Below are 16,260 nucleotides of genomic sequence, written 5' to 3'. Positions count from 1 at the left end.
AATTTATAGCTACACAGCATGTAATACATTGATATTGGCAGCAGAATTGCAGCCCGATGTGTGCCAAAATGAACTGACCAGTGTTGCTTTTGTTTGCTGCTCATTTTTTTTTTTCCCCTCTGTTTGAATTTCTTTCAGTTACAAAAACTTCTCTTCTTTGCTACCAGCAGAGAACAAAGTTAATACTCATATTAAGGCAGTCTATCTCCCTCTCGCTACTTTAGTAATTTTTCCACGGACCAAAGGCAGTTCCCTCAGTGTCTCAAAGGCTTCGTGACTGTGGTGCGAATAAATACCACCCCAGGGCTAAGAACTGGTTGTAGTTGTACACCCAGTTCCTCCAGCATTTCATGCTAAGCAGCCTCCGTCAAAGCTGTGAGCTTGACAAGTGATACCTTGAGATAAACCTTTCCTTTAGCCAGCTTATTGTTCAGCTGTGGTTACACAGCCCAGCGAGCTTGTCTTTTCACTCTTCAAGGATCAGCTGTGCTTTGCCTGAAAAGATGGATTTGTTCTAGAGATTTGTTTCTGCTTAAACCCACAGATTTTACAGAGATTAAATGACTGTTAGTAAACCAACCCTGGACAGCCTTAGAGAGGTATTCATTTTTCTGTACTTGCCACTGAGCAAGTGGGGAAAACCTGTCTCATACACAGGTTTTCATCTTCTGTGCTCTGTGTATGTGTGTGTGTGTGTGGTCATCTGGAGGAGGAGAGTAGTCTCCTGCCCTGCCTCTGGCAGCCCTCAGAGGCCTGTGAGGAGAGAGGGAATGAGTGGGGCTACCTCCTCTTTCTATCTCGATGGGGCTCTTAAGCAGATGTTTTCAATTCACAAAATTGTTTAATCACAACAAAAATTAGGTTTTAACTTGTTTTGCTCAAAATGTGAATCCAGCTTTCCCCCTTCTCACCTCCACTGTGGTGGCCAAACATGCCTGTGATACCTAAACAGGAGATGTAATGATAGATATTCAGATATTTGTCTGAGGCTGGATGGTTTCATTTGCTTAGTTGAGACCTAGCGTAATCCTGTTCTAAACACACATGGGGAAGTAGGTGAAAACTGACTTTGCTGCCTGCTGCAACCCTCCAGAGCCAGCGTTGCATGCCAGGGACTGGCTGATGCTGGCTCCTGGAGCACAACCATGGTGGCTCTCGCTGTTGGCTACTTCATACATCTTCAATATAGAAGCATAACACTTATTTCATGTCACCCACAATGTAAGGTTTGTGCTTCTGGAGCAGGATTATGTCCCTAGATTGGTTTAAAGATGTTTCTGTTCATCTGATGGCACACAATTAGCGTATCAGGTCTTTCAGATGCACTTGGCAGGTTTTGCTGTAGTCACTTCTGGTGTACAGAATTTGCCAGAAGAGTGTGACAAGGGAGTAGTGCAGATTAAGCCAGGATGAGTTGTTAGTTTCTTGCTTTCTTACTCTGTACTTCAGAAATAATCCATGACTATTTTCCCGGAGATGCCTTTGTACGGTAACATTGCTTAGCAGCATAAATAGATCTTTGGCATGTAATATTTGGGTCTTTTGAAAAAATAACTTTACTTACAACTCTGATACCATCTCAAAATGCCTAGTCTATCACCTAAGATTAGTAGGTAGAAGGTACTTGTATCTTAGAATAGCATTCTGTAGGCCATCCATTTGTGAGAAAATGCATGCTAAGACGGTTTTATGTTTTGTTATCAATCCAGCTGCACATAATGGGACTTGGAGCTTAAAACATTGAACAGTATAGTCGACAAAGCATTTCTTAGATGTTAGGGCATAGATCAGTCCTTCTTGACCTGTACTGAGCATAGAAGCACTTCCCTTCTAACACTTCAGATAAATGACACAGCATGAAACTGGGTGAGAGAAAGGTCACCTTACTGAAATGTTGCTGTGAGAAGTAGGCCTGCCAGTACTTACAGCAGGCATTTTGTGGCTCACAGCTCCTTTTCTCAAGATCTGTTTTATTGGGACCACTGCTACTTTTGTGCCAGTAGTATTACAGCTTCTGCTTACTTAGTTGCGATTATTTTCCTTATGACTAATGATGGCTGCTAGTTTAAATTTTCTCAGTTCCTGAGTTTTGAAAAATGCTTAAGCAAGTTGCTCAAGAGGGACAGTTGTCAGCTTGGCTAATTCAAACAGGGGTTGTGATAAATAAACTAATGCCCTGACCAGAGAACAAGATATAACCCTGCCTTTGTAGTTTTAAGCGTAGCATCATTTTTTTTTAATGCAAACAATTATGTTTTTAATAAGCATACAAGAAGGATTCACAAAATAATTTTGTTAAACAGCCTATATCAGTGCAATATTTGAAAGTATGTCAAACATCTCCTTTTCAAACATGGGATACACACGTGGTAGAGTCATCTGCAGGAACTTAGGATCTTGCAGACTTAATCTCATTTAAAATCTCTATATCTTTGCAGTAGAGATTTAATATAATTAAAAACATACAACAACCTAATTTATTCCTGGAATTCATCATGACAAAACAATAACAGACACCGGATATATCTTTCCAGTCTAGCAAGATTGGTTATGGATGATGCCTACGGTGAAATTACAGAACAGAAAGCAACAGCTCTTCTGTTGTGGCCCTTGGACAACTGTAAAAACTGTCATTTAGATCAACAGGAGGAAGCCATACACATATCTGGACCACAGGGATTTTTATTATGATTATTTTTGAGGCAGAATATGAGAAATACAAGGCCATAAAAGAAGAAAATGTGGCTCTTGTTTAAACTCCTGTAATTCCTTTGTTATGCAGCAAGAACTTCTACTGCTTTACTTTCAGACTGCAGTGCCTTTCATTTTGCAACTGTAGAAACAGTAATCAACAGCCCTGTTTTTGGAAGTGTTTGAGGATTGTTTCATCTGGATAAGCACCTTTTCTCTGCATTAGGGTGTGCAAGAATGGAGACATCTAATTGAATAGATAATTACTATACAGCAGCAAGAAGACCAGGGAGACTTTCAGTTGTATGTCTTTTTAGGGAAAGTATTCTACTTTTAGTCTGTGAGTCACTTGAAATGCAGAGGCTGGAGGAGGAAGGACATTATTACATGCTAACTGACAAGGATCAATTCAAATTAAATTTTCACAGTAATAATGTAGCTGTAGGAAGTAAATAATTGGTGACTCCCATACTGACATACCTTGGTATGTCTATAGTGTAGTTGCATACATATTTACAAGTCTTATTTGGGCTTGTGTACTTCACTTTGTTGCTAAGTAATATAATATAAACATAACCTAGCCTCAAAAGAGGGCGGGGAGAGCTTAGGACAGAGCCTAAACCAAGTTTGGCTTTAATCTCTGATAGTTCCCTTTATGAAGTTCATCGTCAACAACTTGGCTTCCTCTTTTGGCCTCTGCCATGGCTGGGCAGACATAACCCCTTCCCCACAGACAGTGTCTGCCTGACTTTCAGCTGAGGCATAATGCACCAGCAGCAAGCACCCTGGTGACTGACTGCACACCACGGGGAGGAAGCTTCATTAGCTGCACCAGTATTATATCAACCACCAGAATCTGAGCAAGCCCCTGCGGTTTTTCGTCAGGAGCTCAACATCATGTGCCAGCAAAGGCTTTGGGGAGAGCAGTGGGGAAATGAAGCTGACATGTCAGGAAGGCTAATGGGTTTGGGAGTTCAGTTTCTTTTACTGCTGTTTTGCTGTGTTGGAGCAGGGGCTGCCTTGCCAGGAACATTTACCAAAAGAGGATTAAAATAGTTCCTCTTCTCTAAAATCTTTCCAGGGTGCTGATGGCTTCATCTGAGAGGCCTCTTGTGGGTCACCCCCTTCTCACATCCCTTCCTCTGTTCACAGTCCACCGTCTCGTGGCTCTAAAGGGGCTTGACAGAAGCATCCGGAGAAAAAGCATGTAAAAATTGGGTTGCATCAGTCAGGAGACTAGCTGTGTCCCAGGTGCACACCAAGGAGTGTGTCTGGTTTATTCAGGTGAATGCATGGCTGCATTTTGCTGTCGTGTGGCTTGGCTGGCTGTGCCACTGGCAGTTGCATCTTTAACAGGTAGATGTCCAGTCAGCCAAAGCAGAGATTTGTGTTTTCAAAGGCTGCTGCAGTCAGGCCAGAGAGCATTAAGTTCCCTTGGGTACTTAGTTGAAGTCTGTCTGCTTGAGCCCAGATGCTGCAGCTTTGGGCCTCTTTCTGTCACCCCAGCAGTTTCTCCTCCAGCATTGCTGGGGAATGACTCAGCTTCTTCTTTTCCAAGGTCTGAGAGGTTTGTTTTTTCCCCTGACAGTTGCCCTGCTCAGTCCCAAGCAATCATGGCTCATCCACGGTACTTTCTCTTCTCAGGTATCTCAAGAGTTCATCTGTATTTTTTTCTGACCTTTTCATGATGTCTCTCTATGACTGTCCATGTCTTCTTCTTTTCCCTTCTTGGTATCTTGGAGGGTTCCTCCATCAGGAGCTGCTGCAGTACTTTGGCAATAGTTCAGTTCCAGTACAACTTCACCTTCAGATGCAAGGAAACTTCTCTGCAGCTTTCTGAAGTGAAGAGATGAAATTCAGTTTCAAACCAGCTGTGTGTGTAACACTCTGTCTTGGCTGCTGAAAGAGTTTGTTTTACATCTCTTGAGCTGAGAAATTGTTCAGCCTGTTGTACTTACTTGGCATCGTTTTCATTTTGGGAGGCTGGGTGGTTAGGAAGATGGCCTGAGCAGAGTGTGAGAGGAACCATCTGAAGGGGATGAGGATCTGGAGCTGCTTGTGGGGGTGGGTGAAGCAGGATCCAGCCGCACAGGGTGGGCTCATGGTGTGTGCAGCCATGCGACTGCAGACTTCTGGCTGCTGGATGTTAAGGAGGCCAGTGGGAGTTGCGGAGGAGGAAGCTGGGGAGGAAGTGGGAGGTCAGCCAGGCCTTTCATCATAGAGGGGAGAAAAAGCAGGAGACACAAGCTGTGGTGGAAGGGGCATGAGGCTTCTAGAGCTCTTTCATATTCAGACCATAATAGAAAAGGATACAGTATTGCAGCGTAGTTTAGGATATTTGTTTATAGGTGGCATCACGCTGTACAAAGATTTTTGTCTGAGGAAGAGGCAAACTGGTGGGTAAGGAAGAAAGCACCTTGTGAGCTGTGTTACCTGCAGGCAACAGAAGCTTTTGCATAGCCAGGGAGCCCAAGCAGTAGGAGAGCAGAGCAAGAGTGGTTTTGCCCTTGAAGGCAAGGAAGCTTCTTGTTTGTCTTTCTAAAACGCAGAGCATGCATTTTTCAAAAAGCATATTTCCTCTTTGGATTCAGCTCAGAGTTTTTCTTTTCTGATGCCAGAATTCTGAATTCTTGGGGTGGGAAGAAAGAAAAAAGGGAGGGGAGAGGGATTTCTGATGGAAATCCTGACAGTCTGAACTGCTTTTGCTGTCTGCAGTATACTGCTTCCTGTAACCTATATGGCCCAATGCCAGCAGGATATCTAATACACACTTGGCTGCTGAAAGTTCAAGCAAAGGGGACTGCTGTCTCAGAATATGCCAGGGAAGGAAAACTAAGTTCAAGTGCTAAATTGCTGTTGAGCCTGAGGGGAGACCCTTAGTAACTTCAAAGAAATAAAAGGAAGATTTCAGTGTTTTGTTAGATTTGGTGGTTGACTCATCTCCTGCACTATCAAGGCGGGCACTTGGAAGCCAGCAGACACACAGCAATTAAAATGGATAGAAAAACAAACAAATATTTCAGGTTTTCAGTGATCAAGTTTGGCAGTTGATTATCTTGGCAAGCACAGATCTCTTCCAACAAACAGCACTTGGTGTGAGAGAGACTCCCATGCTATCCACTGAGGAACATTTTACTGTGGCACATGTACACTGAGGTCTCTTACTTCTATCAGCAGAGGTGAAATGCTGAGCACTTCTTTACACTTCTGCCCTGGTGATGTGGGAAAGAGTGCTGGTGACCTCAAGAGGCCATGGGGGTATCAGGAGGACACAAGGGCTCTGTTTCTGTTAGATTTTTGGTTCTAGGCCTCAGAGCCAATACAGATGCTGCTATTTGTATATAGAATGCAAACACAAGGAAAACATTTAAACTTAGCAAATGCTGTGTTCTCAATCACAAGAAAAAAAAAGATGAAAGGAGATTTCTTTTTTCTTTCAAGAAAGGGGGCTAACTTTCGCTTAGCTCCTGTCTTTGTTGTTCCTGATGTGGTGGTGAGGAAATAAGTGGATTTGAGTTGTGCTTTCTTACCCAGTACAGATGCCCTGCATTCTGCTGCTGCATAGCTCATGAAGCCACAGGAAATTCTCCCCTTCCTGCATCTCCGTTCGCGTTTTCCTTCAGGCTGAGTCCTATTCCTCTGCAGTTCCTCCCTGCCACCCCCAAACTGAGGATTTATTTGTACTACAGGATCAGTATTAAGGAAATGTAAGGCCATGAAAAAGGTGACCTGTAGCCTTTTTACCTCTATTTAAGCTAAGGGAGGTGGTTGTTTTGGCCTCCCTTACTGAGCTCTAGTCATATTTCACTCCCTTTCTACTAACCCAGCATGAGCAATTGGTTTGGAGGCAGTGGCACTCACTGGTTGAACAGCAGTTGAAAAGGTTATGGTAGGAAGTAGACTGGGTCTTTGCCTCTGATTCTTTTAGGATCAGAATATTTGACATGGCCTTTCCTTCCCTGGTTCAGGAACCTCGTGAATTTACCACCCACAAGTGAACTTCTCATTTAGGAGCGTTGACTGAGCCTTTTATTGGCTCGTCCTGGATTAAAAACACTCAGCCCTTTATTGGGTTTTAAGGTAAAATGTGAAAGGTGGCTGTGCCTGAGCAATGGCTCGATGAGTGGAGAGTCTTTGTTTATCCCTGTACTGCTGAAAACTTGTAAACATTTGGCTTTTCCCCTGTAAGTTGCTTTATATTGATTTAATTGCTGGGTTGACAGCCAACACATGAGAGCCCTGAGTGTGGTGACTTTACACTGCTGACAGACAGCAGAGGGGCAGCAGTGTCATTTCTGGGCTTGGGACTGATTTTACTTTGAGACTACACTTTTTCTTTCCTCCCAACTAATGGGCATTCTCACCATGTACATAAAAATTACTAAAAATTAAGGCTGAATTCATCCTTTCCTCTCTTAAAAACAGTGAGTCTGCAGGCTCACACTTCACTTCAGAGAAGTCTTAAGAAGTAAGATCATACCAATATAATAAACAAACCCGTTTCCTCATATTGATTTAATAAACTGAGTTATATTGTGGCTTTTTTTGGGGGGGGTGGTAGTAAAACATAATGGTGGAGCCCCAGTAGTCTCCTGCACTGTATTTCTATCTCTGTTTCCAGATTGCAACAGCACAAATGTCATCAGATGTCTGCACAGCTTTGGTTATCAATAAGTATCTCTGATTTGCATAACACATGGGAAAAAAACCATAAGAGTAGGGACCTTATCCTCTTCCTCAGCTTGGAGAAGGCAGTGGTTGGGGAAATATTTTTTCTTCTGCTAAGTGCATGCCCTTATAGTACCCTGAGGCAATTTCAAAGGGAAAAAAAAAAAAATAAAAATCCATGTGCGTTTTGAGCCATCACGTGGTTGTAATATTAAACTACTAATTCTCCTGCCTCAGTTTCGGGTATCCCAGGTACACTGAAATCTATAGATGTGAGGAGTCATCTGCAGTGACTGAAGGTGCGAAGGTGTGCACTTGCCTCAGTGCACTGCCTGCTGACAGCCCTTCCCCCTCATCAAATATGCTTCCAACTTACCCCAAAACACATCTGCTTGTGTTAGCCTGTGGTGTCCAGGTAGGCTTTTTAAAGCATTGATCTTCATAATGCTGTGATTTTTTCTTTTGTTTCTCATGCAGCATTTACAAGTGGGCCAGGGGCCATTTCCGAGGCACCAGGGCACGCTAAGTCTCCCCTTTCTTTCTGGACAAAGACCTGCTTGCCTCTGGCCAGCTGCTTGCATTTGGTGGGTCTGGCAGCCACCCAGGGGGCTGAAGAGCAACTGCAGAGGCAGCTCTGGGGTCTTGTGCTGTGGGTACTGTCAGCAGTGCTCCATTCAGCACCTCACACTTTTCCCGTAGCCAGCGTGGGGTGCTAGGAGCACCATGTCAGCAGGTCTGAGCCTGCCTCTTGAGCTCTCACCCGATTAAAATGGTTTTATTGAATCACTTCACAGGAGGAAGGTGTCTGTCGGGCAGCTGCCAAGTAGGAGGCCGCCCCTTCACCTGTCAGGGGGCAAAGTGATCAAAAGTGCATGAGTCATAACCTAGCAGCATCCCTGCTGGATTTGTCAGGAAAAATTTGCATATAGGAAAGCTTCCTTGGCTTAAACTACACTGGTACCTTTGTACAGATATTTAATACATGAAATGGTTCAGGTAGCACATTGGCACGTGTGGAAATGTGAGCAAAAAAGGCAGTGTGCCTGGGCTGATTCTTAATCTCCTGTGGTTTTACAGAAGATGAAAACAATCAGGATCAGTGCCACTGGGGATGCAGCCCACCTGCACTGCACTGCAAAGCTGGTCCCTCCCTGCTTTGACCCTTCTACCCATTTTCTTTTCCTCTCTTAAAATGTTGCTGTGCAGTTGCACTGCTCCCTAGGAGCCTGTTGCAGTGCTGCCTCATTGATCACAGCTGCTTAATTTCCTGTTTCTTCAGCACTATTTAAAAGCCTTTTTTTTTTTACTATTTTGCTAGGAAATTAGTAGTTTCAGGCTTTGCAATGGGAAGTGGCTTTGTTAGTATATGCTCTTAGTATGGCACAACAGCAGCTGCACAGGAGACTGTCAAAACTAAATAGCATCCCTTCATGTTAAACAAGGCTCTGCCCTACCTCCTGTCTCAAGGGTTGCTTCCAGGGAAGAAGAAGGGTTTTCCTCAGATCTGACCCCAGCTGTGACATAAAATTGCCCACCATGAAAGGCTGGTCTGTTGGCTTTTCACAAGGTTGACCTGGCAGCACCAGGAGGAGCGATACCTTGCTGGAGCTGCAAGCCTTTAAAGGGGAAAAAGCTCTTGGGAGCAAATAAAAAAGTCTTCTCCTTAGGATAAGCAATAATGAACTGTCTTCTGAAATATTTTTGCACAGTGATGCAGTGTGCTATATTGATGTTCTCAGTGTGCTGTAAGGTTTTGCTTTGGTGTTTTAGGAGAAAGGACTTGCTTTTACACCATTTGAGCAAAAAATGCCTGATGTTTAATAGGCTGTTGTAATCAGGAGATATATAGTAATCTAATAATAACAATAAAATCTAAATCTCATAAAGGTATCTTTTTGAAAGCAAGTAATTAGGGCCTGATAATAAAAGGATATGTGACCAAATTGCCTTCAATGAAAGACGTAAAAATGTTCTCTGCTGACAGAACTTACACTGGAGTTACATGTAAGGTCTCTGGTAAAAAAGTAATTTGAATAGTTTTCTGTTCTCATACCTAGGCATCTGGCAACATTGTGTGACATTCTTTCATACCTCTGTTTCGAGGATTCCTAAGAGGAAAGGTAGCTGAGAACTGGCAACAACTAATAAAAAAGAAATTTTGAAAAATTATCATAATGATTTCAAGAAGTGGGATTGTGCTGCTTAAAAAGTGAGAACAGCAATATGTGTACAGCAGAAGCTGCAGTTTCAGCAGTGCAGCTGTGCCCGGAGAGGGGGTTAAATCTAGAACACTGCAAGCGTGAGCTCTGTGACCCTGTAGAGGAGCACAGTGGAAAACAGCTTGTAATGTCTCAGAGTGAACTTGTTTCTCCCAGCAGGGTGAACAAACAGCAATAATTCCACAGGTAGGTTGGCTGTGAATGAAAAATCATTTATTATACAGCAGCACGAAGAACTGAAAACATTCATTGTAGAAAGCTTGTTCAGAGCACTCAAATTTTATTCTCTGTTCTTGAGTATTGGCTTCTCTTCAAAGACACAGGGATGAACAAAAACTGGTTTATTAAGGAAAAAAAACCCCTCTATAATTAATATTTACTGTCCTCCTGCTAGATATGTCTCAAGGCAGACTGTCAACAGAAGATAGCTCTTTTCTCTTCATCCCTTTTCATCCATGTTCCCAGGAGCAGCGGGGGTGGTTCTTTTTGAGGGGTGTCTGGCTGCAGTAGTTGAACAGTTAAGTGCTTTGGTTCGCTCTCTTCTATTTCACTTTTGAAATAGAAATTCTGAAAATAGAAAATGAAATAGAAATAGAAAGACTAACAGTTTGCACTGTTAGTGGGTGGTGAAGTGTGATCTGCTTGTTTTGTTCAAGCTCTAGGAGTCCTTCAGATGGGCTCTGTGTCTCCTGAGATACTGGTAGCAGGAGGCAAAGCTGCTCTTTAATCGCACACTCCTTTCTGGGCAGATTGGGAGAGTCAGGAAGGGACCCTGCACAGCTCTGGATATTGGAGCTTTGAGCCGAATATGTGATGAGGGGCCTGTGCCTCTCCACTTGCTGTTAGCATGAACCAAAGGAGTGATTTTCTCCTGTGGTTATTTTGAATTGACTTAATGGAATAATCTTTATTTACTTTTCTTGTCAAGCAGGAACCAGTTATTAAAATTGTGATAAATATTAGAGATAGTGCTAAGAGGGTCATGAGACACTTTCTGTCTGCACTGAAATGGAGTAGTAGAACAGAGGTTTTGGTAGTGAAAATACTACCTTTTTTTTTTCAGCTTTATTATGCTGGTCCAGTATAGGAGTTACAAAGTTAGCTGTCTGAAATCAGGTATATATTCTGACTGTATTCAAATCCATAGTTAAGGCTTTCCTCCAGATTTTGTTTTCATCTGTGAGAAAAAAGCTGAAGTTTATCAAATTACGACCTTTTATAGTATTTGTTAGATTTATATATCCAGGAATTTTCTGTGCTTTTAGAAAAAAAAAAGAAGTCTAAGTCCGTAAAGTCCTGATTACTACATTTGGCAGCAGTGCCGTGCCTTTTGACAGCCTGAGTTTTGGGTAATGGCTTTTCAGCTTGGGGCATACATTCCATGAACCAGCAGCGTTCAGGAGTTGCTCAGCGCTCTACTTTTGATAAAAAGTGATGGATGTGTCTTCTTGGTCCTGCTTGTGACTCTCAACCATAAGCCAGATTTGCTGCTAAGCACAGGCTGTCGAGGTTTGTGAGTGATGGAGCGGTAAATGTAAAAAACTTCTGTGTCGGCAGCAGCTGTGCTGGCATTTCAGATCCCGCTTCTTGATTCAGTGATGGCGATTTTTACCTACCAAAGGGCTTGTGATCGTTAGAGAGAGCAGCAACTGGCCCATACCAGTGTGCAGTCAGCAAGATGCATAGTGTGGTCATACGGGTTGCGCAGAACAGGAAACTAGTGATGAATAGAGGAGAAGGAACTGCTGGTGTTTAGTCTGAAATGGCTGCAGGGCTCAGCAGGATGAATGCACAGCTTATCCAGGTCTGTCCAAGATAAAGCAATACTTTATTCTTAATGTATTTGGCCAACCAGCCAGGAAACACTGTGTAAAATTTGTCATTGGTTCTTAAATGTAAGCAGTGATGAAATCCCTCCACAGAGAACGGATATCACTCGCTAATGGATTTTGCCGCCCCAAAGAGTAATGACGTTTAGGTCATTCATGCCCATGGTGTTGTGTCATCATTAGAAAAATGCTGGAGGAAGGACTTTCTTTTGTGAAATGTCTGGCATTCACAGACATTAATTTTAGACAGTTGGATGATGGGTTTTGCATTTTGTGTAAATTAACTGCTTACTAGCTAGGGCCCACCTTTTCATCGTTGGTCAGGAAGATTTCATGCATCTGGCTGAATTTCTCTGAACAAACAAGGAACCCCAACATACTGCAGAGAAGTCTAACTGCTAGTCTAACTGAATTGAAGAAGATGTAAACAAGTCTTTAAACCTGTTCTTTGTAATTTCTTGGTTACAGAAAAAAGAAAGAAAAGAAAAGAAAGAAAGTAAAAAAAAAAAAGGCTGGTTTTAGTGAACAACTTTTAGCCTACTTCTAGAAGGTGACAACAACTTTTAGCAGCTGTTTTCAGTAGGATACCAGGTTAAATAAAGGGCTTTAAAGTGCAGGAAAGGTTAATTAGAAATATTTATGGGATTTGGAAGGGTGTATTAATTTTCTGGATAAACTGGTTGTATTTAAACAAAAAAATATTTTTCACAATTTTCCTGTTCCTTTAAGTAAATTTTTAAGGTAAACAGCAAATTTTGAAACTGTGAGCTGTCCTTACATTTAGCTCCTTTCTACTTTCCTTGTAGGAGGGAGGTATGTGTTTAATTTTTTTTTTTTTCTTTTTTTGTGCCCATAAGAAAAACACTATAGCCACTAGCATATTAGACATTTTGATTAAATCTCCTTTCTTTGTGCAAAGACACATGTGTGGAGGGACACTAATGTGACTTCCAATTTCCTTTATGAAGCCCTTCACTGCTTAGATGGCCTTCATAGAGAAACCTATGAATATGAGAGACAATCACATGGGCAAAACAACTAGTCTGAGATTTTCAGTTCCAGCCTGAGGCACACCAGAGTGTTTGGGCTGTTTAGCAAGATGGGGAGTTGAGGCTTTTGGCCCTGACATCAGTAGAAAAGTGCTTTCCTTCTGAAGTAGTCAGTTGCCTGTTTGGAGGATCCCAGGGTTACGTATTCACTGGCTGTGGGTACTTGGATTTGTTTGTTTGAGGCTGACTCCAGAATCCCTCTGTCATGAGAGCAGCTTAGTCGACTGGCAGTGTTATTTTTCTGCTGTGTCCTAATGTGGCCAAAAAAAGCAGAAGTATGAGGGTTTGGTGGTGGGTTTTTTTTGGTTTGATTTGGGTTTTTTGTTTGTTTGGTTTTTGTTTGTTTTGGTTGTTGTTGGGGGTTTTTGGTTTTTTGGGGTTTGGTTTTGTTTTGTTTTTTCCAGGCAAGAAAATCAATGTAGGCAAAATCCAGAGGAGAAAAAGCAAACATGTATATGGTGAATGGCTAAATGAAGCTGAACAAGGACTAGCTAAATACCAAATTAAAAGTGGATGCAAGTATTCCTACGTTTTTGAGAAGTAGTAGCATAAGCAGTAGGTGGTGATGCTTGAAAATTTTGCATGCTCTGTATTTGTAGCAATAGTGTGTGAGAGCAAAGGATGTAGGAGGAGTACAGAGATTAAAATAAGGAACTAGGCCATTATCATAAAAAACAAGCCTTTCACAACATAAATCACAAGGTAGCTTCAAATTTAGTTAAAAGACGATATGGTATATACTAGGGAACAATCTGTAAAGGAAGGTTGGATGGATGAGATGGCAGTTTTCTCCTAATGCTGGTAAATTACAAGTTTAGGAGACCATAAATAACCATTAATAGATGTACTGCATTTGGTGTTAAATAACTGTTTATTAAACTTCTTTCTGTTTTTGTTTTTAGGGCTCTTCCTTATCTTAGGCTTGATACTTTACCCTGCAGGTTGGGGATGCCAGAAGGCGATAAGCTATTGTGGACCTTATGCTTCTGCTTACAAACTAGGAGACTGCTCCTTGGGCTGGGCTTTCTACACAGCTATTGGCGGCACGGTTCTGACGTTCATCTGTGCAGTCTTCTCGGCACAAGCGGAAATAGCCACATCCAGTGACAAAGTGCAAGAAGAAATAGAAGAAGGAAAAAACCTTATCTGCCTCCTTTAACTCCAGTAGGGAAAAAATACCAGCACCTGGATCTTTATCTGCAGATCCATTTACCTGTTTTTTGCCATTTGTGTGGTTGAGCCCTATGCATTCCAGCCCTGAACTACTGAAAGGGTCTTTCTTCTTTGCTGAGCAATGAGGATCAGAGAAAGGGTCCCAAGAAAGCAGAATGTAAATACTTGGGGATATTTTTAGTTTCATTCTGTGATCAGGACACAGTGGAATATATTAATCCGACTGGGGATGTGAGTAATCACATGTATATAGCAGGAATGTTGTTAAAACAGACAAATTCTGATTGATCGGATTGCCTAACCCACCTTGGTCACTTTGAAGAATTTGGGTTTAAAATAATAAAAACCAGCACATTTGTTCTTCCTTTTCTTAAGCAAAAGAGAAGCCTATTTTAATGAGGCTTTGTTTCCAAGGGCTCCCCTCACTGGTGAATATTTCTTCGTCATCACCTGGTTTGGTACCATTTTCATGGAGGTGCTTTTTGGTACTGAACTTCCTGGAAAGTACAGTGCCTTCCTGGATATTAACTCTATGTTGGAGAGGGCAAAGCTGATGTTTACACCAAGCTTTAGGCATCTAGAAAGTCAAGTCCCTGCCAGGTTTCTCTCTCTTGAAACTTAGAGTGCAAGGTGTGTAAAACTTGTTACTTAGCAGGTAAATATTGTTTTCACTGACTAGACAGAGAAGCTGTTGTTAGACTGGCTCTCACCTGATTCAGATAAAACTGAAATATTTCTACAGCCTTTATTAAAAATTCTGAAGTTGCAAGCAGACAACAGCTTCCCACAGCATCAGTCTTACCTGGGCTGCAGCCTCTCCTAGAACTATTTCACATTACACTTCAACAGTGTTACTTTTTCCTCTCCTCAGTGAAACATCATTCCCAGTCTACAGATTTGTCTGGTCTGATGACCTAGACACACATGAGTATTTAGGAAATTAAAAATTTTCAGGAAGCCTTGATGAAATCTATGTGGCTGGGAAGATACTTGTTGTTTTGTTGGGTTTTTTTCTTTTGTGTGTGTGTGCGCCTAGTAGTAGTAGACCTTTTTCCAACTAAATCAGCAGAACTTAAACAGACCTTGCCACAAATGCCTTTTTTTTTTTTTTTTTTTCTCAAAGCCAGCTGGTTGTGTTATTTGTGGTGCTGCTTCACCTGCTAGAACTACTTCTGATACCAAACAAAGGAATGATGAAACTGTGCCATAGGAGCATTGGGGATAATTCATCCAAGAAGTAGTTCTAATGAAATACTAGGTGAAGTTTAGATTCCTTTTCTTATTTCTTAGTAGTTTAACATCATGCAATGACAGTGTTGCTTCACTATTACACAGAGCAGAGACTGTTTTTGCCTGGTCTGTCCCTTAAGATGTGCCATTAAGTTATTAAAAATCGCTGTTACAGTCCAGGTAGGTAGCTGCTTTCAAGGCACTGCTGACGTGCTTCACAACACAAGAGCTGCTCAGGAGTCCTGACGGCGGGCCCGGAGCAGCCTGGAGGACAGGTGAAGTCACGGAGCTGGGCTCCCCATGCAGCGCCCGCTGCCCACCAGACACAGAGCAGCTCCCAGCCTGTGCCTCTGTGCCCATGGCACCTGCAGCCTGCGTGCTGGACACACACACAGGTGATCTCTGAGACGCAGTGCAACGTGGTCCACTTCTGTATTCAAAAAGGGATGGTTTTAACCTAGTCTCTCCTTGCATTCACCTGCCCCTGCAACCCACATCCACCATCTTCTGCTTTAAAACAGGTAACTCACTGTTATTTTAAATATTGAATTTAAATCCTCTCCAAAAGTTATGGTCTGGGACCAACTGCCTGCACAAATCAAGATTTTAATAAAGCAAAATAACCAGCACAAAGCAGTGCCTGAGGGTGAAAATCACAGCCCACACACCCTGTCCACACCTGTGTTTGTCTCGTGGGCTCTGCCCCACACACACCCCCAAGACCTGAAGAACATGCACCGAGCTTGCACCTGGGGTCCAGCCAGGCTTCCTCCAGGCATCTCTCCTGGGCCCCTGCTGGAGCATACACTGAACCTGGCCTCCAGCTCAGCTCTGCCCTGCCCTCAGGGGCCTGCAGTTGGGACAGAGAGGGCAAGCAGTTGTATGAGTACCATACCAACCAGCTAAGAGTGAACTAGTAAGTAATGTACTTACTTAGGTGGGTCACCACTGCCAACAGGTCTTGACACAGTATTAGGGTGAAAAATGCTGCTTTGGCTTAAGCACTTGATTAGTCAGAATCAGGTCAGTTCTTACAAAGGTCGAGAGGGCATACTCTGCTCTGGCTGAGAAGTAAGCAATGAGCAACCTTCATTCATGTTACTAGCTGACCTCTGCTGTGATCCACATGACATTTAAAAAATTTCAATAGTACTTTTTTTTGTTTGTTTTTGTTTTGTTTTGTTTTGTTTTTTAAATACAAAGGAGAGATTTTCAGTGGCACATTTTGCTTTTGTTTGCATTAATAATCAAGAAGAACCAGCTTTTTTTGCTTGTTGCCGGTATATTATCAGCTTGCTCTGCAACAGCATAATTAACTAACTTGCAAGAATATCCATGTTCATCACATAGCACAGACAGAAGACAGGCTGGAAAGAAATAACAGAGGAGAAATAGTAAGAA

The 16,260-nt window shown here is 42.4% G+C and overlaps 1 protein-coding gene across 7 annotated transcripts in view; it reads left to right on the top strand.

The window, feature by feature from the left end:
* Positions 1–16,239, top strand: part of LHFPL2 (LHFPL tetraspan subfamily member 2) — a 117,807-nt gene extending 101,568 nt beyond the window's left edge. For 6 of the 7 annotated variants that reach the window (XM_040090207.2, XM_040090206.1, XM_040090208.2 and 3 more), the window contains one exon: positions 13,359–16,239. In XM_040090207.2, the coding sequence (XP_039946141.1) occupies positions 13,359–13,615 (257 nt within the window). In that variant the 3' untranslated portion in view covers positions 13,616–16,239. The remainder of the gene's footprint in view (positions 1–13,358) is intronic. The other variant, XM_058424089.1, reaches the window with a different exon arrangement.
* Positions 16,240–16,260: the final 21 nt, after the last annotated feature.

This window comes from Hirundo rustica, chromosome Z (assembly GCF_015227805.2).
Source record: "Hirundo rustica isolate bHirRus1 chromosome Z, bHirRus1.pri.v3, whole genome shotgun sequence".
In the NCBI taxonomy this organism is placed as follows: domain Eukaryota; kingdom Metazoa; phylum Chordata; class Aves; order Passeriformes; family Hirundinidae; genus Hirundo; species Hirundo rustica.
The sequence above is the reverse complement of the archived record's forward strand: the minus strand, read 5'-3'. Positions and strand labels throughout refer to the sequence as shown.